General features: G+C 39.4%; 1 protein-coding gene across 1 annotated transcript in view; it reads right to left on the bottom strand.

Moving 5' to 3' along the window:
• CLSTN2 (calsyntenin 2) overlaps positions 1 to 26,205 on the bottom strand; it is a 983,983-nt gene that overhangs the window by 203,484 nt on the left and 754,294 nt on the right. Inside the window, exons 4-5 of the mRNA XM_043992716.1 lie at positions 22,928 to 23,136; positions 16,275 to 16,424 (exon numbers count right to left, since the gene is read on the bottom strand). Coding sequence (XP_043848651.1) covers positions 16,275 to 16,424; positions 22,928 to 23,136 — 359 coding nt within the window. The remainder of the gene's footprint in view (positions 1 to 16,274; positions 16,425 to 22,927; positions 23,137 to 26,205) is intronic.

Below are 26,205 nucleotides of genomic sequence, written 5' to 3'. Positions count from 1 at the left end.
AGGACCTTCAGCACTCTCCATGTTCATGGTTTTTATTTTTCTCACCCAGGACCCAGAGCTGGGCCTAGGACAACAGCACAGCATCCCTGTCTTTCACAGTCCTCTTACCATACACACATGACCTTAGAGTATAGGAGGGAATAAGCATTTGTATAGTATGTACTGTGCCCCAGGCACTGTACTAAATGCTTTACAAATGGCATATCATTTGATCTTCACAACAACCCAGGGAGATAGATAGGTGCTGTGGATAGAGCACCGCCCTGGAGTCAGGAGTACCTGAGTTCAAATCCGGCCTCAGACACTTAACACTTACTAGCTGTGTTACCCTGGGCAAGTCACTTAACCCCAATTGCCTCACTAAAAAAAAAAAAAAGAGATAGATAGGTGCTATTATTATCCCCATTTTGTAGTTAAGGAAACTGAAGTAGACAGAGGTTCAGAGACTTGATCAGGGTCACAAAGTAAGTGTATGAAGCTGCATTTGAACGTGTGTCTTCCTAACACCAAATCCAGTGTTCTATCCTAGGTGGGAGGTGGTTAAATGAAATGCTTCCTGAAAGGGAAACATTTACTTGATAGTTCCTTTGCTATTTTACTATGCATAATAAACCACGTGGTCACGGAAAATTTTGACTATCTCTGTAATATCAATATATAGGGTAAATATTGAGCTAGGATAAGGACCTGAATCATAGCTTCTATATCTGCAATAATCCCAAGCTATATTTTATCATATCTTCCTCTAAAATGCAGAACTCTGGTTAGCAAAGATACCTCCTTTCATAGCTCTTTGAATCAAGTGGCTCAATGGGATTTGACTAGTTGTGCATGCATACAGACAGAATCTTTTGCACAAGAGTCAAAGAGACTTGGATGGGGCTTAGGCTGACAAAGAGTTTCACCTGGTGTTCAAAACTATATGTTACGTTCCCTTGCTAACATGGGTTACTGCAGTTATTGGGGACAGTTAAAATGCACCTTGTCCTATTTTCTTAATACACTTAATATCATTCCTCTATTCAAAATCCTTCAGTGATTCTGTATATGTGAATGCAATATAAAACCCCTAGGCCTGGGGTCCAGCCGTAGTTTGGATCTAGCCTGATTTCATCTAACTCCTGATCTAGGTAAATTGAACTATTCTCCATCTCTTGTTCTGGTCCAGTTCTTTCCTATCTCTGTGCCTCTGCTCACATTGTTATCCATGTTCATTATGTTCTCTCTCTCTCTCTCTCTCTCTCTCTCTCTCTCTCTCTCTCTCTCTCTCTCTCTCTCTCTCCCTCTCTCTCTCTTCCATCCTTCCTCATTTTTTTGCCTGTTGAATTCCCGCCCCCCCCACTGCTTCTTCAAAGCTTAACTTAATGACAACCTCTTTTCAAAGCTTTTCTTGAACACAATAACCAAAAGTCATCTCAACCTCTTCAAATTTCTCATGCCAATTTACCAGGTTCTCTCCTTTGTCCCTGTCAATTTTCTCTTGTTAAGACTTCATAGGATTTAGAGGCAGATGGAAATCTTATCTAACTCACTCATTTTACAGATGAGAAAACTGAAAGTCAGACCAGATATATTAAGTGACTTTCCTGAGGTTACAAAGGTGATTTATAGCAGAGGGAAAATTTGAACTCAACTTGAAATAATTTTAAATCCAGTGCTATATTGTCTTTCCTTTATTTGTACAAGTCTTTCTCTCACTATTAAACATTAAGCTTCTTGAGGGAGGGGTCTATATTATTTTTATCTTTATAAAAATTCATAGGAACTTTACTCTCAAGAAATTTTCAATAAATATTTGTTGAAATGTTTTATTCCACCTAGCCCAGCCCAAGAGTGGTGCCTGGTGCAGAGGCCATGATGAGCTATGGACAGGGATTCTCTGTAACGATGGGATGGCAGGCTTTGGGCTAGGCCAAGCTTGGAACAATGGTTTAAGGAAATGGTCTAACTCAAGGATTCTTAACCTTTTTGTGTTGGGTTCCCCTATAAAATTTGGTATATTTTATGGACCACATTCAATAAAACACTCTCTGATTTGAATGCTGTGTTCCTGAGTGTTCTATTTGCAATAGACCAGAAAGAAGCAATCCTCTCCTAGAAGAGGCTCTCACTTCTGCTCCAATATCTGGGACCTCTCTTGGCTGTGCTGGCTTTCAGTCATCTTGCTCTCTGCACTAGACTTAAAAGCTCTCCTCTGGGTGCTGTGGCTTCTATTTGGCATGATCTACGCTTACCACATGGATACTCCTGTCTATCTATCTCAGAAGTTTGAATGGCAAGATGGCAGAAAAGTGAATGTCTCAAGGTATTGTTTCCCCCTATTCCATCCAGTGACTTCTGACTGTAAATCTTAGATGAAGAAAAAAGGAATAGATCATCAGAAATTGCTTTGTCAGTCTTTTTTTCCATTTATGACTCAACTCTATTGGGTCTAATTTTTGTTGTTCAGTCATTTCACTCATGTCTGACTTTTCATGCCCCCATTTAAAATTTTCTTGGTAAAAATATTGGAGTGTTTTGCCATGTCCTTTTCCAGTTCATTTATAGATGAGGAAAACTGAGACAAACAGGGTTAAGTGACTTGAGCTGGATCATGCAGCTAGTGAGTATCTGAGGGCAGATTTGAACTCAGGAAAATGAAGCTTTCTGGCTCCAGGCCCAGCACTCTATCCACTTCACTACCTAGCTGTCTTCCCATGCATCTAATGCACAGTAACAATTCAAAGAGATGAAAGGACAAGTAGAAGCAAATATGCCATACTGCCTCTACTGTGTCTCAATAGTCTAAAGTATTACCCATTAATTCACCATTCTCTTTCATCCCTGACATCTAATCATTTGCCAAGGCTTGTCATTTCTACCTTCATAACATTTCTCAAATATTCCCCCTTCTCTCCTCTGACATCTTGGTTCAGGCCCTAATCATCTAACAACTGGACCAATAGCACAATAGTGAACAGGTGGGTTTCCTTGCCTCAAGTGTCTCCCCATTCTAGGCCATCCTCCAATATACTGTCAAATTGAACTTCCTAAAACACAAGTCTGATCCATATCCCCCCTCCCCCCTCCTCAATAAACACTAGTGGCTCCCCAGAACCTCCAGAATAAAATATAAAATCTCCTATTTGTAAGGAATTAATTGTGATTTGGAGTTTTTATAATCCCATCTTTGCTTCATCATGGTCAGATAGTAAAGATGCAAGCTTTAAAAGCCTAAGAGAAGATGGGTGTGTAATTTAAGAGATTATGGAACAAACATCACAAAGAACATTTATTGAGTTAAAGTATCAAACTAAGTACCTAACCCCACCTAGGAGTTCCCCCATGCCCACATGGGCCTGGCCAAATTATAATGGGGACAGCCCGGGGGTATGTTAAACCAATTGGAGACTCAACATTGCTATAGAACTACCTTTCCTATGGGAGAGGGAGGAAGGGGGAGAGATTCTGAGGGAGTAATGGTGAAGGAAGAGGGAGAGTGGAGCTGGTATGTTTGATCTTTGGACCTAACCAGGAGACACTGCAAAGCCGACTCTCCTTAGGACTGCAGATTCCAGGTGGTGGTGAGTTTGTGTTCCTTCCGGCGAGGCTGGCTTGTTAAGCCAGCTGAGCTAGAGGTAAGTTTGGGATTTGAGTCAGTTTTTGTTTGAGATAAGCTGTTCTGAGTAGCTGAGGAAGTAAAGCTTACTCGAGATAAGGGCCTTTACTAGGGGCCTTTTTACCCTAGAGATTAGATTCTAACTTTCTCTATCCCCTTTCTCATTGTCCCTAGTTTTATTAACTCCAATTGTGTTGTAAATTTTGTTACCATTAATAAAACCTGATTTGTTTGTGAAACAGAGGCTGTTAATCTCCTTTTTTACTAGTCTGGGAGACATAACTGGAAAAGAGGTAGTTTGGAGAAGGGGGGATCTAGAGGTCCCCCATTATTTTCTAAACCCCAATATTACAGCGAGCCACCCAATTAACTCCCCATACTAAATTTGGCCCAAACATATTAGACTTTTAAATCCCTTCATAACTTGAAGCCTTTCCTACCTTTTCAAGTCTTATACCTTACTCCCTTCCATGTACTCTATGATCCAATAACTCAGATCTCCTTAATCTTCATTTCTTAACTGCTTTTTCAAAGACTATACACCATACCTGAATGCACTCCCTCATCTCTAACTCCTGACTTCCTTCAAGTCTCAGCTAAAATGCCCCCTTATACATGAAGCCTTTCCTGGCCCTTCTTTCTTAGACCTGTAGTTATCTTGTTGTACATAGTAGTCTATATGTTGTTTTCCTCATTAGACTGTGAGCTCTTTGAGAACAGAGACTGATTCTTGCCTTTCTTTGTATCCCCAGCCAGCACAGGTGACTGGCATTTAGTAGGTACTTAATAGATACTTGTTGACTGACTAGCCCCTTACAAGTTGACAAGGGACAGTCCTTTGTCCTGGAGGAATGGCTTTTTAGTGCTGAAACTTTCCATCATTACAGAAGATCAATGGCAATGAGAGCTTCAAATTGCACCATGAAAGCTCTCATATACTCTGCCTATGAATAAAGATAATGTAATGAAACCTATGTACACCAACACCCAACAGGGACAAACCTCATTGCCCTTGCATTCTCACAGGCATGGTTTATCATTTGAAAACCTCCTGGGTTCTCATTTTTATCAAGTGAATGCCTGCAGCTCCCTAAGCTTATCACCTCCATGATTTGAAATCAATCCCTTCTCATGTAGTAAAACCAGAGTCTGCTCTCTAGTTTACTTGGTCAATAATTGATCAGACTTTTTGCCAATGAGAGGGCAAGTCTGTGGGACTCCTGGGATGTACACTATTCTCTGCCTTCCTAGCAAGCTTCTGAGAACACAATGCAGTACCCCCTTCACTTAGCAGTCTGGAAAGCAGCAAAAAGACTCATTTGGGTTCTGACCTTTTTGCCTTTTTATGTTGGATCTCACATCATTTGCTGCAATTTAACCTCTCTTGGTTTACAGTATTTTGGATTACAATATTTTTATTAGCCCTATAATCTAAAATGATTTTGGATACTTAAAGAGAATGTTGCCCTTGAAATAAACAGTTGTAAATGCCAGCTTAACAAGTTATTTCTTTAGAATGGAAAATGCACACAACCATTTCAATTCTTTTTTTTTTTTTGGCAGGGCTATGGGGGTTAAGTGACTTGCCCAAGGTCACACAGCTAGTAAGTGTCATGTGTCTGAGGTGGGATTTGAACTCAGATCCTCCTGAATCCAGGGCTGGTGCTTTATCCACTGTGCCAACTAGCTGTCCCCACAACCATTTCAATTCTACTCTGGAATAATCTGGCAAGGGAAGGACCAACTATGTTTTCTTCACCTCCATCCCCCCAAACCTTCCACAGAACAGGCCTGGGTATAGAGTAGGTACTCAATAACTATTTGTTGAATGACTTTCTAAAAAGACTTTCTTCCTCTCCAGAAATGATGTAATTTCAAGGATGACAGATGTGTTTGCATGAAAAAAAGACTAATGCCACCATGGGATTGGTTCAAAACTCAATGAACAGAGATGGAATAACACAGCAAAGGGACTCTTTCTTTTCTTGATTTCCATTTTAAATAGATCACCTCAATATAAAGATAACAAAGAACAAGGATCTGACTAGTGGGACCAGATTTGAAAATAAGAGCAACTTGTAACTGTAGCTGTATTTCCCAATTTTCAGTGTTTGACAGAATGCCCCTGGGGTCGGTTTATAATTGGTTTCTCTTTGATAATGTTCAGTGATGAGACAAAGAGGACATGGACACATGGTGAGAATGTGGTTTGTGAAACAGGATGATATTTGAACAACGATGTTACACAATCATCCATGTCTGCCTGTCTGAAATTAGGCTATATACCAGAATCCTTTAAATCCAGAACGACTGTACTACTAGAGCATCAAAGATATGGGAAGCATGCTACAAATACTAGTGATTAATTTAGAAGTCTTCAGGGGAAGTTCTTCATTAACTAAGTGAAATGTCTTACTCTGAGCCAATGGGCCATTGGTTATGAGTATTAATTGCTGAGTTCCTTCCTTCCCTTGGTCTACACATCAAACTTAGAAAGATGTAGGAAAAACTGAGTAAATAAATTCTCAGAGTCACAAGATACTATGAAAGATATAATTTTGAATAATAAATATAGGTATGTAAAAACTAAGAAATGGGAGAAAAGATACAAGAGTAAAAGGGAGAGAAGAGAGAAGTTCCATTCCCAGTTTAAGTCCTCATCAAAATTAATTTCTTCTCATCTAAAAATTTACCTGCAGGTATTGTTTTCTGGGACAAGTGACAGTGAATCACTCAGAGGCAAATTCACAAATACCTTAATTTTCTTTAGGTATGAAATATATCTTTCAGGATTCCATGTAAATGGTGTCTGTGTCTCATGTAAATGATTCAGAGGCAGAGCTTTGTGTGGGACTGATCTCCATGGGACTTAATGAGACACCAACTTTCAATGAACATCGGACTGGGCCAGAACAGAAGTTTGGGCCTCCTGATTTTTTAACATTGTAGATCCAATTTCATTTATGGATAGTACCTAAATTTAGGTGTGACATCAGAAATCTGGGGATGAATCTGGGTATGGAAAGATTATTTTTTTTCTATACCAAAACCATATACATGTGGGACCTTACATTAAGGCTTAAATGGGTAGAGATCCAGAGAGAGCCATCACTAGAAATTTTTGCAGTTGGGGTAAGCACAGGTAATAATGCCTTGGTCAAATGGCTTCAAAGATACCCTCATTTGGGGTTTGTATGTTTCCCTCATTCCCCTTCCTGGCACAGAGACCCCAGGATACCATGTCTGCCCTAGAAGTCAGTGATTCTCTTAAAATTATTATTTCTTTATTGCTTATAATACAGTATTTTTACATGAGGAATCATGACACACTGAAAGCATTAAGTTGGTAACAAAGAAGGGTTCTCAGGCATTTGGGCCTACAGAGCCATTACCTTTACTTTGGGATTCCTCCACTTCTCCTTTCTCTTCCCCATTTCTTTCTTTACATCCCTATGACTTACAACAGGGGAGGTGGCTTTGAGCTTCCTTAGGAAGATGCTGTTGTGACCTTCCCTACACCAAGTCAGGAAGAAGGGCAACAAGTTATAGCTGAGGGTGGGGACTGGGCAACGTATGTCTTGATTTTCATGGCACATCCAGCAAGGCATGATACTGCCTCTCTAGTATGCCACAGCATACCCTTTGAGAGCTACTTCTAGAGGAAACAGATGTCTTGGGGGAAAGGACTGGAAAAGAGCTTGGAGCTAGCACCTACCCTCACTAAAAACCTTCAAAGTATCATGTTAGAAGTGGAAGGGATCTTAGGGGTCACCCAGCCAATACTTGATTTTAAAGGGGAGGAAATTCCCAAGAGAACTTAAGGGCTTACTTAAGGGTGTAGGGGAAGAGCTCATTCAACTCATACTGAAACTGAAGTGAGGTAGAGTCAAATGGAGCTCAAATCTCATGCTTATAGAATTAGAATTGGAAAGAACCTGAAAAACCACTTGGACCAATCCTCTCATTTTAGAGAAGAAAAAATAGAAACCCAGAGAGATTCATAGCAGGGACACTAGAATGCTCTTCTCTAACCTCTAATATAGCACTTCCAGTCTGTGCCAGCCTTGGGTCTGCTAAAGGAACCGTGTGAGAGAATTACAATCATTGATTCCCCCCCAGAGCTCTCACCAGCCAGTTGCTTTCTCCATCTTCTTCTTCACCCCCTCCCCTCCCCTTCCTCAAAGGAATATGATTTGTGTTATCTGCCTTTTAAGACCCACAGGGGCTGGAGAGGGACAAATCTGCCTGTTTTTGCACAGCCCAGAAGCTCAGAATGGTTTTCACATTTTAAAATGAAATAACACTTTATTTTAAAATGTAAAAGCCGTTCTTAGCTCACTGGCTATACAAAACTGGGCAGGCCTCAGCCAGACCTCTCATCTAGTAGATTTCTTATCCCTTTGAAATTCTTCCACCCTGGGACAAAGTTTCTGTCACTCTACCTACCTACTGCTCTAGCTATAAAGTAACTTTCCTCCCACACTCTGAAGTTTGACCCACTTGGAATAATTGGAAATGAGGAACTCTCATTCCTTTTCTTGCAGTTCTTTGGAGACAGGGTTTGTAACAAAATAAAGGTACAGTAGGTGAGGCTCCCAGAGACAGTAAAAGAGAGGCTTTAGTTTTTGGAAGTGGGAATTAGGTCTGAAGCTGGGGGGAAAGGAGATTAAAATGGGGGTGAAGGGAAAAGCAAGCTCCACAAGGGCAGGAAATAGATCTTATTCATCTTTTGCCTCTCCAATAATATTTAATACATTGCTCTGCACATAGGAGTCGCTTAATGAATATGGATTGACATTGTATCGATCACTGACTTAAGAAGAAAACAGAAAAGTTCTTCTGAGCTTGCTGAGGCATCAGACATACATACATAGCTCACATTCTTGGAGCACTTTAAGGTATATAAAAAGTTTCCTTCACATTACCATGATGCAGATAGTATAAACATTATCTCCTTTTTAAAGGCAGCTAGATGGCGAAGTAATGTTGGATTGGAAGTCAGGAAGATCTGAGTTCAATCCTAGCTAAAGGCACTTACTAGCTGTGATACCCCAAACAATTCCCTTAAACCCTCTCCAGTACCCTCAACTATTAAACCGGGATGCTATTTTGAGCAGCTACCTCCCAGGACTGTTGTTATTAAAAGAAGGTGATATTTGTAAAATGCCTTGCAAACTTTAAAGAGCTATATAAAATTTGAGCTATTTTTATTTATTTTTAAAATTTTATTTATTTATTTTTAGGCAGGGCAATGAGGGTTAAGTGACTTGCCCAAGGTCACACAGCTACTAAGTGTCAAGTATCTGAGGCCAGATTTGAACTCAGGTCCTCCTGAATCCAGGGCCAGTGTTTTATCCACTGCTCCACATAGCTGCTCCCCCCATGTATATTTTTATTTGAATGTTCTATCATCTTTTAAACCCAGTATGTTCAAAACTCAACTTACCCTCTTCCTCAACAGACTAGTCTCCCTTTTCATTTTCTTTATCTCCAATTAATGGCATTACCTTTTCATCATGCTCAAAATTTTGGGTCATCTTTGAGTCATCCCTCTCCTTTGTCCCTTATCCTATGTCACTAAGTCCTGTTGATTTTTTCTTTGAGCCTTACTACTGCTAGACTAACCTTCCTTCTACAGTCATAGAATTTTAGAACCAGAAGAGACCCTAGAGTAGAATGTCATTCCTTCCATCAGCACATAAGCCTCTTTAAAGTTGGAACTGCTCCTATTTTCACTTTGTGTCCCTGGTGACCAGCACAACCCCCCAAATGCACTGATGGCTAAAACATATTTGTGGAAAGCCTACTCAATTAGAAATAAGATAGGATCATAAGATTTAGGGCTGGAAGGCACCTAAAAGATCACTGTCCAGATGAAGTATTTGGCTCAATTTCACATAGCGCGGTCTTGAACTCTAATCTTTTAACTCCAACTCCAGGGTTTGTGAAGGTCTAGCATCTTTCACTTTACTTTTGTCATATCCCCTTTCTTGCTCAGAAATCTTTAATGTTTCTATGAACTAATATATAGTAAAGTGAGCAGAACCAAGAGAACACTGTGCACAGAGACAGCAATATTGTTTGATGAAGAACTGTAAATAATTTAACTATTCTCAGCAAGGCAATGATCCAAGACAATCCCAAAGGATTAATGATGAAGCATAATATCCACCTCCAAAGAAAGAACTTATGTTGATTGAACACAGACTGAAGCATGCTATTTTCACTCATTTTTTTCTTTTATTCAAATTGTCTTATACAAAATAACTAATATGGTAATGTTTTACATAATTGCACATATATATAACCCACATCTGATTGCTTCCCACCTCAGGGAGGGAGTGGGAATGGAAGGAAGGGGAGACAAAATTTGGAACTCAAAAGGATAAATCAAAATGTTTATTATTAAAAAAGAGAAATCTCCAATGGCACTTTATTTCCTATCATTGCCTGATTTTATAGGCCCTCCATTATGTAGAAGGGTAGATCCAAATTATATTGCTCTCCAACATGGATCCCCAGCTCAAGTCAAGTCAGCTTCCTTAAAGTTTCCTGAATGTGCCATGACCATTTCCACAAATGAGCCTTTGTTCACATCATAACCATTTCTGGGAATATCTGTCTAAACTCTACTTGATAAAGCTCACCAGAAACTCCTCATCCCCCATGAAATTTTCCTTGACTTTTCTAGTCCTTGGTGATTTCTTCCTCTTTTCCCATGCCCAAACTCCCACAGCTCTTACTGCCAGAAGCATGAAATCTGGGGCTTTAAAAAAACATGGTGTTTTCAGTCATTTCATGTGTATAACTGTAATCTAGACTGTCAGCTTTTTATAGGCAGAATAGCAGAGGGTGAGGCAGAGGATAGATGGGCTGGGTCTGGAGTTGGGAAGAATTCATGGATTTCATAGACTTTTATAGAATTCATGGAATTCAAATATGGTCACATATACTTACTAGCTGTGTGACCCTTGACAAGTCATTTAACCACTTTCTGCCTTAGTTTTCTCAACTGAAAGCTGGGAATAATAAAATAAATTACCTCTCAGGGTCTATGTATCAAATGAAATCATATTTATAAAATACTTAGCAGGGTGCTAGGTACATAATAGGTGTTATATAAATGCTTATTTCCTTTCCCTAAAGTATTAGACTTGGAGTTAGGAATACCCTTATTTAAATCAGGGGTTCTTAAACTTTTTCCACTTGTGACCCCTTTTCACCAGAGAAATTTTTGCATTACCCTGGATATATAGGTATATAAAATAGGTATACATAACCTTTTACTGTTGCCAAAATTTTCACAACCCTCACATTCAGTTATGTGACCCCATATGGGGTCAAGACCCATAGTTTAAGAAACTTTGATTTAAATCACATTTCAGACAATACCTTGAAATGTGACGTGGGCAAGTAACCTAAGCTCTCTTGAAATTCACTTTTCTCTAAAAGGAGAGCTCGATACTCTCTAAATATCTGTTCCACATCTAAATCTATGATCCTATGAATAGCTTTTCTCCTAAAGTTCCTGTCTGGTTTTCCCATACAGGTTATGTTTTAAAGATAACAGATGAAGAAACAGTGCTGGGGGCCAGAAAACAACATGGATTAGAGACCAGTATAGAATGTAAGGGCAAGAGTTTGGGAGGGAAGGGGAAGGAGAACCTCTGAGTGATAGCTAAAAATCTACCAAGAGCATTTGAGAACCTAAGCTGCCAAGTCCCTGACAAGATGGGATACATGAACAAAGATGTGTGGGAATGGGACTGAGGACAATGAAAGATTTGGATAAATGGAGAAAAACACTCAATCCATTGCCCCCCACCACCATCTGTTTTCCCATTCATATTCTTAAACCGGAGGATGAACTGTGAATCTCAAATGTAAATGACCAATTTTGCTAAGGAAGTCACAACAGAGGAAGGAAGGGAGTGTGGGAGGATGTACACTGGCATAATTGCTGGGGAATTCACAGTGGTGCTGAAGTCTGTGAACACGTTTGTTGATTAAAATGTATGCCTGGCTGAGAAATGAAGAGTGGCACCACTAATCACAGTTCCATTCTCCAGGTGGATTCCCTATGACCCCCACACTTTGAAAGTGGATGGCACCTCTAGGGAAAGGACTGAACAAACAGTAACAGCCTAGCTGCCAAATAAATAGATCTATAAAGTCACACATCCTAGTGACTTACCTGCCTGCTCTCCCAGGCTAAAATTCAATAGGGATGCCAAGAACAAGACAGGGAAGAAAGCAAACTGCACTAACACCTGGTGAGGAGGGCAGAATTTTGCATATGAGAAGCTGAAAAACACCCCAAGCTTGCTTATTATCCAACATTGGGCTCTGAGGTTCCTTGCAGGTCTCAATAGAGATGAGGAATGAGTCAAATGGTGCCAAGGATTAAGCAGGTGATTAACGGTGTGAGTCTCAGACCGAGTTAAAAGTTCATCAACAAGGCTTAGGAGGAGGCAAGAGGAAGCATTCTGGGTGGAATGCAATGCCAGATTCCAGGAACAACAGAGCAAATGGTAGCCCCAAGAAGTGAGATACTAAGTCAGTGGGGCTAGGCTGGAAAATATGGATCAAAGGGAGACCCAAAAGGATCAATCAGGAATAACATGAATAAGCATGGAAAAGGTAGGAATGGGGCAGGTTGTGAAGTACTTTGAAAGCCAAATAGAAAATTTTCTTTGATTTGGAGGTAATAGGGAGCCACTGGTAGTTATTGAATAGGGTAGTGACACAGTTCAATTTGCACAGAGAAGTTAGTTGATTCACATTACCCCATTAGTATGTGTCAGAGGCAGGTCCTGAACCAAGTTACTCCTGCTTTCAAGGCTCACTATTATGCTACAATGCTTCTCACTTGACAAAAATTAGGAATCATTATTAATTAAAGCTGATGAGACTAGAAGAAGCAATGAGGCTAATTCAAGACAACAAAATGTACCTCAGAGGCATGTGCTCTCCTTTCTTATGAACAAGGTGACATGTCTCTGTGGTCTGAGCCAAGCCTCAAAGCAGGGTCTTTTATTTCCTTCTGGGAAGATGTCAGCTGGAGACGGGGAGGTTTATTTTTCTCCTGAAGGGGAGGGATAGATAAGGCGAGAGTTGGATGATTGTGCTGTACAAGTGCAGAGTGTTCCCAGAGACTTTGGAAGCAGCTTCTGAGAGTGATGGATCACTTTAACGGCACCATAATTCCTTCCTGCCTAAAGGGAAATTACTTAGAACAGGAGCTAGTTCTAGTGAGCCATATTTTATTTGTTATTCTTGCCCATCATGTGGATTTAGCCCTGGGAAGAGGATCCATTTTGCTCAGGAATTACTCGTGTACTCAGACCTCTCAGTGCTACACTTGGAGACCTTGGGGTTCCATAGGGTCACATGCTGGCATTTAAGGCCCTCCACCGTCTGGGCCCTGCCTTCAAGGAGTTTATATTCTACTGATTAATTCTAATAAATATGGGAGGCACATTCCAATTTCAATCTCTAACCTCCCAAATTTGAACCATCTGCTCTACACAGTCTCTTCATTGTCCCCCACCCATGTCATGGCCATTCCTATCTCTGAGCATTTCCTAATGTTCCCCATCCTGGAAATGCCCCAGGTATTCAAATTTGACTCATCTTTTGTTGCCCTCCTTCCACCTTCCCCAAGAAACTTTCCCTCTTCATTCCAGACCACAACCATCTCTTCTTGTACTGAGGTCTCCCAGCCCTTACAGTCTATAGCATTCACTGTGGCATTTTAAAAAATCACATATTGTAATGTATTGTTATGTTGTTGCCTAATTGTCTCCTGTATGTTTGCTTTATCTCACTAATGAAAGTAAGGATTATAAATTAGACATTGTTTTATCCTCCTCTCAGTGTGCCTCCTGTATTTATTAGAATTAATTGGGGTAGGGGCAGCTAGGTAGCGCAGTGGATAGAGCACCAGTCCTGGAGTCAGGAGTACCTGGGTTCAAATCTGGCCTCAGACACTTAACACTTACTAGCTGTGTGACCCTGGGCAAGTCACTTAACCCCAACTGCCTCACTTAAAAAAAAAAAAAGAATTAATTGGGGCAGCTAGGTGGCGCAGTGGATAGAGCACCAGCCCTGGAGTCAGGAGTACCTGGGTTCAAATCCGGCCTCAGACACTTAACACTTACTAGCTGTGTGACCCTGGGCAAGTCACTTAACCCCAACTGCCTCACTTAAAAAAAAAAAAAAGAATTAATTGGGGCAGCTAGGTGGCGCAGTGGATAGAGCACCAGCCCTGGAGTCAGGAGTACCTGGGTTCAAATCCGGCCTCAGACTCTTAACACTTACTAGCTGTGTGACCTTAGGCAAGTCACTTAACCCCAATTGCCTCACTAAAAAAAAAAAAAGAATAAATCAGTAGAATGTAAACTCCTTGAAGGCAGGGAATTTTTCTTTTTTGCTTGTGTTTATATCCTTAGTTCATAACACAGTGCCTGACCACACACAGTAAGTGCTTAATCAATGTTATTTCATGTGACAGTACCTCATACCAGATGAACTCAGTAAATATTTATTGAACTGAATTGAAAAATACATGAAATCAACTGAGTGAACCCTGGTGAATGTTAGAAATCACTGAGTCTAAATCTAGGGAGGTTGGGAAAAAGCATGGTAGGTCCTATTCATAGATGGAGATAGGTGGTCACCCATACAAAGTTGCCCCAAAGGTACTGGGAATATATTAACCCTATATGTTTCTGTGGTAGATAAGGTGTTAAATACAAATACCTCTTATTGTAAAATAAAATATTTTGTTCTTACTTCCTTAAAGAAATTTCATAGAAATTTGGTCATTGTACTACTCTGAGTTTTTTTTTTAAAGTCTGTCAAAGTTGTTTGCTTTTGCAATGTTTTTATTGTGTAAATTGTTATCCTGCATCTGTTCATTTCATTCTGCATCAATTTATACAAATCTTCCCACTTGTCTCTGAAACAACCCCTTTCTTCACTTCTTAAGGCACGATAGCATTCCATTACACTCACATACCACGATTTGTTCAGCCATTCCCCACTTGGAACTCCCTTAGTTTTTAGTTCTTTGCTATAGCAAAAAAAGGAAGTGCTATAAATACTTATGTGCATGAGTCCTTTTCTTTTTTCTTTAATATCTTTGTAATACAGTTTTTGCTTCATGCAAATTCGACATTACATAAAAATTCTGAAGAAAATCCACAATCCAAAATAAGTCCATGTTAACTTTACTGTATAGCATTATGCATTCTCTCTCCACTCCTGCCCGGTGGCTTGGGGCTCCATGGCTTCACCCTCATCCACCCAAACCCTAAAACCCTGCAAGTGAAAGCAGAAGAATGGATCACTTGAAGATATTGCCACCACTGTGTTGCCACCAGATGTGGGGGTTTGGTTTGCTATCTTTGGCACCAAGAGAAAGACCTTGGCCCTGCTCTGCCCACACATTTTGATTTGCATGTCTGTCTTCCATCCATCAGGTGAGGTGTGTTTGTCCCACCCACCCCCGTTCCCATCCTCTCTTCTGTGTCCATGTCTGATTCCCATGTCTGCCCTGCCCGCCCCCCCACTTTCTTCTCAATTCGGCCAGGTCCCCACAAGGCTGGCCTGGGCCCCTGTGTGTTCCACACTCTGTTGGGCTCCCACTTATCCTTGAACTGAGTGCTGGCCTCCTCCCTCCATGGGGGCAGCCCCCTTCATGAAAAACCTAATTTACATAGAGGTCTATAGAAGAAACCACATGCACAAAGTGAGAACTGTCTGTATAGGCCTAATATGGTCTTCCTATGTCAAGGGAATGCATGACTTACTGAGAACTCTGTTTAGAGGGCTTTAATAATAGTTGTCACTCTTCAGCAGCTAGAAACAAAAGAGCTTAGGCTTGAGCAAGTATAATTAGTAATATGAAAAAGCCACCACCAGATGTCTGGGGCTGGGGTGAGGTTGTTTATTGCCCCATTCGTCATCCCACTCTGCTCAGATAAAGGAGCTTTTTGCCTGTTTTCTCTGAGCACAAAAAATTCCTAGTTACTACTCTGGTGACAAGCACAATTCTCTCTAGAAAGGGGAGAGACGCAAGTTGAATTTCCTCTCTCTTTATTAGCCTACCTGCTGACTTAGCTTAGAGTCTAAACTACAATTTCTCCCTACTTCTCAGCAGTTTAAATGTAAATAAGTATAAATTCTACTCCCTTCTAGATCTGCATTCTCTCTGACTGTTGGTTTCCATTCCCTGAGCCACATCTCTAAAACCCTTCTAAGCACTAATTTCCATTTACTAAACTCCACTGACCCACAGCACCAAGAGCTGGAAAGTGAAGAATAAATAGAAATTTCTAATAATAATGATAGTAGGAACTAATGTTTATGTAGTACTTACTATGTGCCAGGCACTGTGCTAAGTGCTTTACAAGTATTATTTCATTAGATCCTCCCAACAACCCTGGGAGGTAGGAACTATTATTGTCCCTGTTTTACAGATGAAGAATCTGAGGCAGATAGGTTTAAGTGACTTGCCCAGACTCACACAGCTGTAGTAAACATCTGAGGCCATATTTGAATTTGGATCTTCCTGACTCCAGGACCACTGCATCACCAGATGCCTTGAATAAAACCCAGGACTTTCTGTACACCAGACCAAGTTTCCTTTGATGGGAGAAAAAAATAGTCCTACCTTGCCATCCGGGTTTACAGACAGGTTTCACATCCACTTGCACTAAGGCGTTTTCGATTGCATGTTTTTGGCCACAATCAAAGGCAGTGACCATGATCTCATACTGGTGTTGCCTGTCATAGCTCAGTTTCTCCGTGTTCCTGATATTACCTGAAGAGATTAAGAAAAGAAAAAGAAAGAAGACATGTACCCAAACTGAAAATTACATCAACATCTATAACCCAAAATGATTTTGATTTCCTCTGAATCTTTCCCCTTTTCCCCATCAAAATAAGAGAAAGAAACTTCATTCTGGCCCCTATTTCTCCAAAAATTAATGGCAAATGAGTGTATTTTCTCTAATTAGCATCTGCTTAAAAATCACACTAATTGTCTTGTGGTAATTGCTGGCTTGAACTTCCCCAACTGTACAGTGTTGGTAAAACTGAATAGCACTAGAATGGAAGTGAATGCAGTGATGGTTGTATTTGTTTTGCTCCCAGAAAAAAACTACCCCTGGAACCTGTGCACGTGATTATAATCCCTATCATATCCAGCACAGAGCTTACCTGCAGCAGATTCTTTGGAGATGTATTTAAACATGTGAAGACAGGAAATACCACTTTATCTCTGAGCACATTTCTCAGACCCTGTCCCCAGGAAAGTTCACTGCCATTTTCTGATATCATTTTGCTACCCAAATGGGAAATTAAATCAGCAAGAAAAATGCCCTCTCCCTTCTGACAGCTACATAAGATAACAGATTCCCTGCCCTGATGACAAAGTCATTACATCTCTCTTAGGGAGAATGAGAAATCTTTTTCAAGTCATTTCTTATGGTGGGTTCCTTTTTATGTCCTGAAAAAGTGTTCTGCGACCGAGGGGTATTATTTTAATTATTATTATTTTTTTTTGTGATTGTTGTTCTGGTAATGTGGCTCTTGCTTTCAAGGGTCCCTTGGCAATGCCCAGTGTGCATTTATTTATTGAATTACTTATCCATTGTTTTTATTCTAAGAGATCCAGGACATATCCTTACAATTGATTTCTTCAGAAAAATGGAACATGGTGTGATTGTCTTGTTTTATAGATGAAGAAACTGAGACCCAGAGAGTTAGTATCTTGATCAAAGTCCCTGAGGTAGTAAGTGGAAGATGAAGGATTTGAATTCAGGTCCTTTGACTCTAAATCCAGTGCTGTACTAAAGTGAAGGGATTGGATGAAATTAACTCGAAGGTCTCTTCCAGGTGTAAATCTTTTAGGCCTCAGTTTCTGCATCTAAAAAATGAGGGAGTTGGATTAGAGATGACACGAAATCCTTCCAACTCTGAATCTATGATTTGAGTGTAAAAAATGATTCCCTGCTTGCATGGTATTATGCTAAATGGGGTGAGAGATATAAAGAACCATGAAACAGAGCCTAGAGCTAGGAACTCTTTCTGTCATTACTACTTACTTACTCACAGCAATTCAGATTGTTTCTGTGCTTTAAGAAATTGCCTGGTTTTAATTTAAGAACTTCAAGAAGCCATTCATGCTGATTGGGCATCATTCAATGTGTAGGAAGCAAGGATTTACTGATCAGTGCCTGAGGACTGGTTTTTGGGAGCTGCCAACCAGATGATACAAAGTGTTGAATGCTGGCCTTGTGATCAGAAAGAAATGGGTTCAAATCTAACCTCAGATAATTCCTACTGTACATCCTGGACAAGTTTGTTAACTTTTCTAAGCCTAAACATCCCCTTCTGAAAAATGAGAATGACAATAGTACCTACCTTACCAGGTCACTGGAATGCTCAAATGAGAAGGGAGAACATTCCAAGTCTGCGGGACAGCCAGAGAAAATGTCTAGACCTGAGACATGGAGTGTCTTATTCATGTAACAGCAAGGAAGCCAGAGTCATTACATCAAAGAATATGTAGTAAGGAATGAAGTGTAAGAAGGCCAAAAAGTGGGGTCGAGGGAGGAAGCTAGATTATTAAACATTTTTTTTGTTTGTTTTTTTTGTTTGTTTTTTTGCTGGGCAATGAGGGTTAAGTGACTTGCCCAGAGTCACACAGCTAATAAGTGTCAAGTGTCTGAGGCTGGATTTGAACTCAGGTCCTCCTGAATCTAGGGTCGATGCTTTATCCACTGTGCCACCTAGCTGCTCAAGTCCTTTTAAATTCTTGATGTGGTACATAAATGTCAGATTTTTCCTATTAATTCAATTTTTTGTTCCAAATAACATAGGCTATGTTCAAACACAAAACCAGTTCATTTGGTTTAATATATAGTTCAGTCTTTTATAAAAGACAGTTGGCTCACTTGAAAGTGATTTAAGGTATTTGGTGACTTCCTGATTGAGTTTTCTAAATCCTTTTAATATTTCACAAAGTTTTTAGGCTGACTTCTGAGGCCAAGGGATGGGAAGAAACTAAGTTGACAATATTCTACCAGGAGTTCAGTTATACATTTGTTTGTTCCATATTAAATCTGTATTAAATTTGTTAGTGTCTATATTAAAGGTGAAAATTTTAACAGGGTCCAAAATGCTGTTTCTTAATGTGATAAGCAAAACCAAATGACTCCTCATACTCACTAGAAAAATGAATTATAAACAGAAATTTCAACTCTCTGCTTCCTAAAGTTAAACTGCTTAAGAGATACTCATCTTGAAGAAAGAAACCTTTATATCCAATCTGTGTGACATAAGAAGACCACAGATTGTTGAATATGGTACAGAGATAATTATACCAACTAAATCCTTGGTCTCAATTTGTTGCAGCTACAGTTCCATAACAAGTCCAAATGAAACTGTCTGAAAAGCTAATTTAGTTCCTCCTACAACAAGAATTTAATGTATGGGAAAGTGATCTTTTTTTTTAAAGCTGTATTTTTGCCATAAAGGAGAATAACAAGAATATCCAATATCGTGATCAACCAAGGGTTTGGAACTTTCTCAAAGTTCAAATATACAGTTTGCTTTATGAAGCAAAGTAAATCTGTTTCTGCTGCTTAAATTAAATGATGGCTTTTCAAATTGGTGCTGTTTCTCATAATGGCCTTTTGAAGGTGTGCCCAAAGTATATGACCTCCTCTTTGGTCAGGATTTGCTACTGTAATAAGTAGCAGCCCCTGAGCCTGCTCTCTGACTTAGTGAGATTGGGTATGTGGTAATGGGGAAATGGCCCGGATCTATTACATATTCCAGAAGGGTAGACAGACCATTCATTTATCATTAAACCATCAGTTACTACATGCATGTGTAGAAGGCATTTTGGAGTTTACAAGAATTTGCAAGACAGGTTCTCCAGAACGCAAAACACATAAGCCTGTTCTTCATCTGACTAGGGGCAGCATCCCATGAACAGGTTGGTATAATGACAAAGCTGTTTGAAAAATGATAAAAAGGTGGGGGAGGTGTTGAAATGGGGTGTCATGCAAAGGAAAAAAAATGAAGAAGAAAGGAAGGAGGGGGAAAAAGAGAAAGAATGAAGGAAAAATCAGTTATGGTAGAGATTGTATATCCAATGGAGAGATTACAGGACTAGGCTATGGGGATTCTGGTCTCTGCTCCATTTCTAACTTTAAACCTATTAACTTTTCTATGCCTCAGATTCTACATCTCTAAAATGAAGGCACAGAAGGGAATAGTAATTTCTGTCCAGCCTACATAACATAATTGTTAGAATGTTCTCCTCTTGGAGCAGCTAGGTGGCATGGTGGATAGAGCACCGGCCCTGGAGTCAGGAGGACCTGAGTTCAAATTTGGCCTCAGACTCTTGATACTTACTAGCTGTGTGACTCTGGGCAAGTCACTTAACCCTCATTGCTCTGCCAAAAAAAAAATGTTCTTTCATTCAAGGCCTCTCATTTAAGAGGCCTTTTCTGATTGTCCTTGCTGTTAGTGCCCTTTCCACAAATTTATATACATATATATATATATATAAAATTTACCTATCAGTATGCAGATTGTACCTTCCCATTAGAATGTAAGTTCTTTGTGGGCAAGAACTGTTCACCCTTTTAAAAAAATCCACAGTAATTACCACAGGGTGTGGTACATACTATGGTGCTAATAAATGTTTGGTAACCTATTATAACCAGTGCCTCCAGCCTCTGATGGGAAACCTAGAAGGCAAGGAAATGTGTCCAGGTGAAAATTCTGCCCAATTCTTTTTTTTTTTTTTGCCAAATAGTGGGACCCCTTGAGATCAGTTGCTTATGGAGAATTAATATCTAAATAAACTAATTGGATACATTAATTATTTTAGCTGTGGTCTAACCATCACCAAGGCCTTACTTTCCTTATTCCAACCAGCCACAGGAATCATCACTTTTTGTGCCCAACAGGAAATGAAACCTAGTCATGATTCTGAAATATCCTGAAATTGGAATAAAAATAAAATTTCCTATCTGAAGCCACTAAGGGCTTTTAGTCTACAAAAGGGTGGATCCTAAGGTGGACCCCAAGTTTGTCAGGATATCCTTGAATCATTATTATTTGCTTCACAAATGTTGCTTGTGATTTTTCAAGGTACATAGGAAAGTCAGCTGTGGAAGTAGTGAATGAAGGCTAATTTGGAGGTTCATTAAAATGGGAGGGCCTTCCATCTCCTTCTACATGTTCTTCCTTCATTAGTTTGAGGACCATGGTCAGCAGATGCTTCCCGAGTGTGCCAGTAATCTATTTCAACTCATGTTATAAACCAAAGATGAAGGCAGAGGCCTAGAAAAAGACCATTATTCACTTTTAATGAGACAGCCAGGGAAATAAATTGGCATATGTTACTTAAGTAGCTCATCAAAGGTGAGTAATTATCTTTCTCAGCTGGGACAGTAAGCCCCTCTGATAAAGGAATTTGCATATCGGCTCTGATTGGTCTGTTATTATCCAGTACTCAATTGTGCAGGGGGGAGGAATTTAGTCAACAGCAAACTCTCCAAGACTCATCACAAAGGCAATCTTGAGCCACTTATCTTCAGAGGAACAAGGTTGAGATGAGTCTTTCCATTTGGGGCCATCTTTTTTCTGGCCAAACTTTGGGGCCCCATGAGACAAGCTGCCTATGAGGAGTTAAGGTGTTAGCTAATTGGATGCCCTAATTGTTTTTGCCTCCATCCATTCACTAACAATGCCTTGTTTTCCCTTCTCTAACTTTTGACTTATTATCTGTATTATATCATAACTGTTTTCTGTTTCATGAGTATTTTAGATTTGTCTCCCCAAATTAGATTATAAGTTCCTTGAAGATGAGGATCATGTTTTCTTATAAATCCTTCAGAGAGCACAGGAGAGCAAGGCAGTTGGTATAGTGGACAGAATGCTAGAACTGACATCAAGAAAACTTGAGTTTGAATTCTGCTTTAGATACTCATATGACCCTCGGTGAATTATTTTGCCTCTTTCAGCCTTAGTTTCTCCCTTCATAGAATGGAAATAGTAATAGCCCCTAACTCACAGGGTTGTGGTGAAGATCAGAGAAGATTTATAAGGTGCTTTGCAAACCTTAAATGACATATAAATGTTATTTATCATAATCATTACTGGTACACAGTAGGTTACCTATCAATAGTTGCTGATGGAATATTCAGATATTTATATAGGCACCTGGGTCAAACTGAATGTTTGATATTCTGCTATGTTTTCTAAAAATGAGTATTTTTAAAATTAGCAAGGAAAGGAAATACATTCAGTGATCTGCTGTCCCCTGACTAAACTTGCTTTCCAAATCATGCGATTTAGAATGGGTAGTGGGATTTTCACAGACTCCAGAAAGAACTTTAAGGAAACTTTCTTGATTTAAAAGGTTGGGTTTTGTTTGGTTTTGTTTTGCCAAAAGCAAGAGGCATGTATAGATCAAAGGATCATAGATTTGGAGGTAGAAGGAAGCAGAGGCCATCTAGTCCAGCCCTTTGTCTTATAGATAAGAAAACTGAGGCTGAGAGGGGTGACATGACTTGCCCAATGTCACATAGTGGCACAGCCTGGATTCAAACCCTGGTCTATTCACTCTAAATCCAGAGCTTTTTCCATTATATCCTATTGCTCCAGAGCCCAGCACCAGAAGGTAGTTAAGGTACAGTTGATAATAACCAAAATTAAGTCCTATGGGAAAGTTCATTGATTATTACATATCTGGATAAAAGTTGATGAAGATTTTCTGTAAAAAATCTGGTAAACTTTAAATGTCTAAATCTTTGCAAGCATCGAGATGGTCAGCTTTGTATGATTAAAATATCTCTGTGATTTTGCTTTTCAGCCTTCTTTACTTTTAGGACTTTGTGTATACTGAGTTTAAAAACATCTTTGAGACATTGCTAATAACATGGATGTAATTCTTCTCTAGTGTAACTTAATGGGATATTAGGAACTCAACATGAGGGAGGGAAAGGCCTCGGAATCTCAGGGCACATTAACTGTATTTCAGAATTTTGGCTCTATTTTTAGAACAGGGAATTTGTTTTGGTTTTTTCCATATTTTTCCTCTAAAAAACACTCATGGGGCAGCTAGGTGGCACAGTGGATAAAGCACTGGCCCTGGATTCAGGAAGAACCGAGTTCAAATCCGGCCTCAAACACTTGACACTTACTAGCTATGTGACCCTGGGCAAGTCACTTAACCCTTACTGCCCCACAAAAATCAAATCAAATAAATAAATATTTTTTTAAAAAATTAAAAGCACTCACCATTTCTATCGATGGCAAAAGGCACATCACTTGTGACGATTTCATAATTGCATATCTGGCTATACTGGGGAGAACAGTCTTCATCTATGGCTTCCACTTGCAAAATGCTGTCATAGATCTTCCCCTCAGTCACCACAGCCTTATATATGGTCTCCTTAAAAGTTGGTGCAAACTCATTTACATCCTTCACCTGGATGTGGACCACTGCCCTAAAAACACATAAAAGGAAGAGATGGAGGGAATAGGTCAAAAACAAGTTAAGTCGTAACATCTCTGATTTAGAAGGGACCTCAGAAATTCAGAGGTCCAACCTCTAATTTACCAAAAATCCCCCCTATAATATCTCAAATAAGTGATCATCCAGCCTTTGATTGAAACATTTTTATGAAAGGAAATTCACTGTCACTAAGGGTAGTCCATACTAGTTTTTAAAAAAAATAATAATTTTTAATTTTTCTCAATTACAGGTAAAGATATTTTTTGAGTTCCAAATTTTTCTCCCACCATCCCTTTCTGCCCCTCCTCTCCAGGACAGCAAGCAATTTGATATAGGTTATACATTACTATCATGTTAAACATATTTCCACATTAATCAGAACAAAAGGAAAAAATGCAAGAAAGAGTAAACAAGAACAATAACCAAAAAGCAACAACAAAAGTGAAAATGGTATGCTTCGGTTTGCATTCAGACTCCATAGTTCTTTTTCTGAATGTGGAGAGCATTTTCCACCATAAGTCTTTTGGCATTGTCTTGGATCATTGTATTGGTGAGAATAGTTAAGTCTATCACAGTTGGTTATCACAAAATATTGTTTATACAGTGTACAATATTCTCTTAGTTCTGCTCATTTTACTCAACATCAATTCATGTAAGTCTTTCCAGGTTTTTCTGAAATCCATCTGCTTATCATTTCTTATAACACAATAGTATTCCATTACATTCATATACCACAACTTGTTTAGCAGTTCCCCAATTGATGGGCATGCCCTCAATTTCCAATTCTTTGCCACCACAAAAAGAGCAACTATGAATATTTTTGTACATGTTGGTCCTTTTCCCTTGGATATAGACCTAGAAGTGGTATTGTTGGGTCAAAAGGTATGCAGTTTTAAAGCCTTTTGGGCATGGTTCCAAATTACTCTCCAGAATGGTTGGGTCAGTTCACAGCTCCACCAACAGTGCATCAGTATTCCAATTTTACCATATCTTTGCCGACATTTATAATTTTCTCTTTTTTTTGTCATATTAGCCAATTGGATAGGTATGAGGTGGTACCTCAGACTAGTTTTAATTTGCATCTCTCTGATCAGTAGTGATTGAGAAAATTTTTTCATATGGCTCTAGATAGTTTTAATTTTATCATCTGAAAACTACCTGTTCTTATCCTTTGACCATTTCTCAATTGGGAAATGACTTGTATTCTTGTATATTTGATTAAGTTCTCTATATATTTTAGATGTGAGGCCTTTATCATACTGTGTGTAAAAATGTTTTCCAGCTTTCTGCTTTCCTTCTAATCTTGTTTGAATTGGTTTTGTTTGTGCAAAAACTTTTTAAATTTAATGTAGTAAAAATGATCCACTCTGCATTTCATAGTGTTCTCTATCTCATCTTTGCTCATAAATTCTTCCCCTCTCCACAGTTCTAACAAGTAAACTATTCCTTCCTTTGCTAAACTGCCTATGGTATCACCCTTTATGTCTAGATCCTGTACCCACCTTGACTTTACTTTGGTGTATGGTGTTAGATGTTGGTCTATGCCTAGCTTCCACCATAGTATTTTCCAGTTTTCCCAGCAGTTTTTATCAAATAGTGAGTTCTTATCCTGGATGCTAGAATCTTTGGGTTTATCAAACAGGAGATTGCTATATTCATTTACTGCTGTGTTTTTTGTACCTAAACTATTCAATTGATCCTCCTCTCTATTTCTTAGCCAGTAACAAATAGTTTTGATGATTGCTGCTTTACAATATAGTTTTAGATCTGGTAAGGCTAGGCTACCTTCCTTTGAATCTCCCATGCTACTTTTGGATAGATGTAATTGTTCCTCATATCAAGGTAAAATCTACCTTTCTTTGACTTCCACCTACTGTTCTTAAGTCTGCTTTTTGGAGGCAAGTAGAATAAGTCTAAGACTTTTGCTACATGACAACCTTTCAAAGCCAGCATGTGGGGGGAATCTACTGGGGGACTCCAATTATGGATCATTTGCTTCATCATTTCTAGCAGAGCTATGCCTTTTGCTTGGTCAGTTGCTGTAGTCATTTTTGTGTTAAAGATCTCATAGTCTCAATGTGTCCTGAATACTGAGTGCTACTGTTAGGGCATGGGAAATGTACTTTGTGGGGAATAAGAGATTGACCCTGGATATAGTACAACCACAATCAGGGGAGGAATTGATCCAGGATTAAAATTGGTTCATCAACTATGTAATTGGTTTGTAGAATCTTGTCTAAAATATGACACTTGAGCCCTTACTTTCCCCAGAAAACAAGCACTTTACCTAGAAGGAGTACAAAATTGGGGTGGGTGGGATGTAACTAGATGTCACAATATGGAACATTGATGTGGCCTCATTTTTCAACTGACTCCATTACTTTGGGGCTTCTCTGACTTTTCCACCATGCCCCAGGAAGCTTATCCTGCAAGATCTCATCTGCCTACTACCCTTTCATTGAAGGGTAGGACCATAAATTCTAAATCCTCCATGTAAGGAAGGTGCTCACCTCATAACATTTCTTCATTTTTTTTTAATTTGGCTGTACTACTTTTGGACTTTTATGACTTTTCCATCAAGACCCCCAAGTTGGGTACCTTCCCTGGCTCTCTGCCAACCCCATTTTCAGTTATTTTTGGGTGTTGTTTTCTTCATTACATTAGGTTGTTAGCTTCTTGAGGGCAGAGACTATCTTTTTTTCATATTTGTATCCCTAACACTTAGCATAGTGCCTGACATATTGTAGATGCTTAATAAATGTTTATTCACCGAATGACTGCAAGGTGGTCTTTAAATATGGAAGAGCTATCCAATATGTACCAGAAAATGAGACTCAAACTGTTTATTTCTTTTTTTGTGGGGGGGGGGGGGAATGAGGCAGTTGGGATTAAGTGACTTGCCCAGAGTCACACAGCTAGTAAGTGTCAAGTGTCTGAAGCCGGATTTGAACTCAGGTCCTCCTGAATCCAGGGCCAGTGCTTTATCCACTGTGCCACCTAGCTGCCCCTGTTTATTTCTTTATATTTCTTTCTCATTATTTTCATCAGTTCATTTTTAAAG

Source organism: Dromiciops gliroides, chromosome 3, assembly GCF_019393635.1.
Source record: "Dromiciops gliroides isolate mDroGli1 chromosome 3, mDroGli1.pri, whole genome shotgun sequence".
NCBI classification, from domain to species: Eukaryota; Metazoa; Chordata; class Mammalia; order Microbiotheria; family Microbiotheriidae; genus Dromiciops; species Dromiciops gliroides.
Note: the sequence above shows the minus strand (reverse complement) of the source record. Positions and strands in the feature narration are given on the sequence as shown.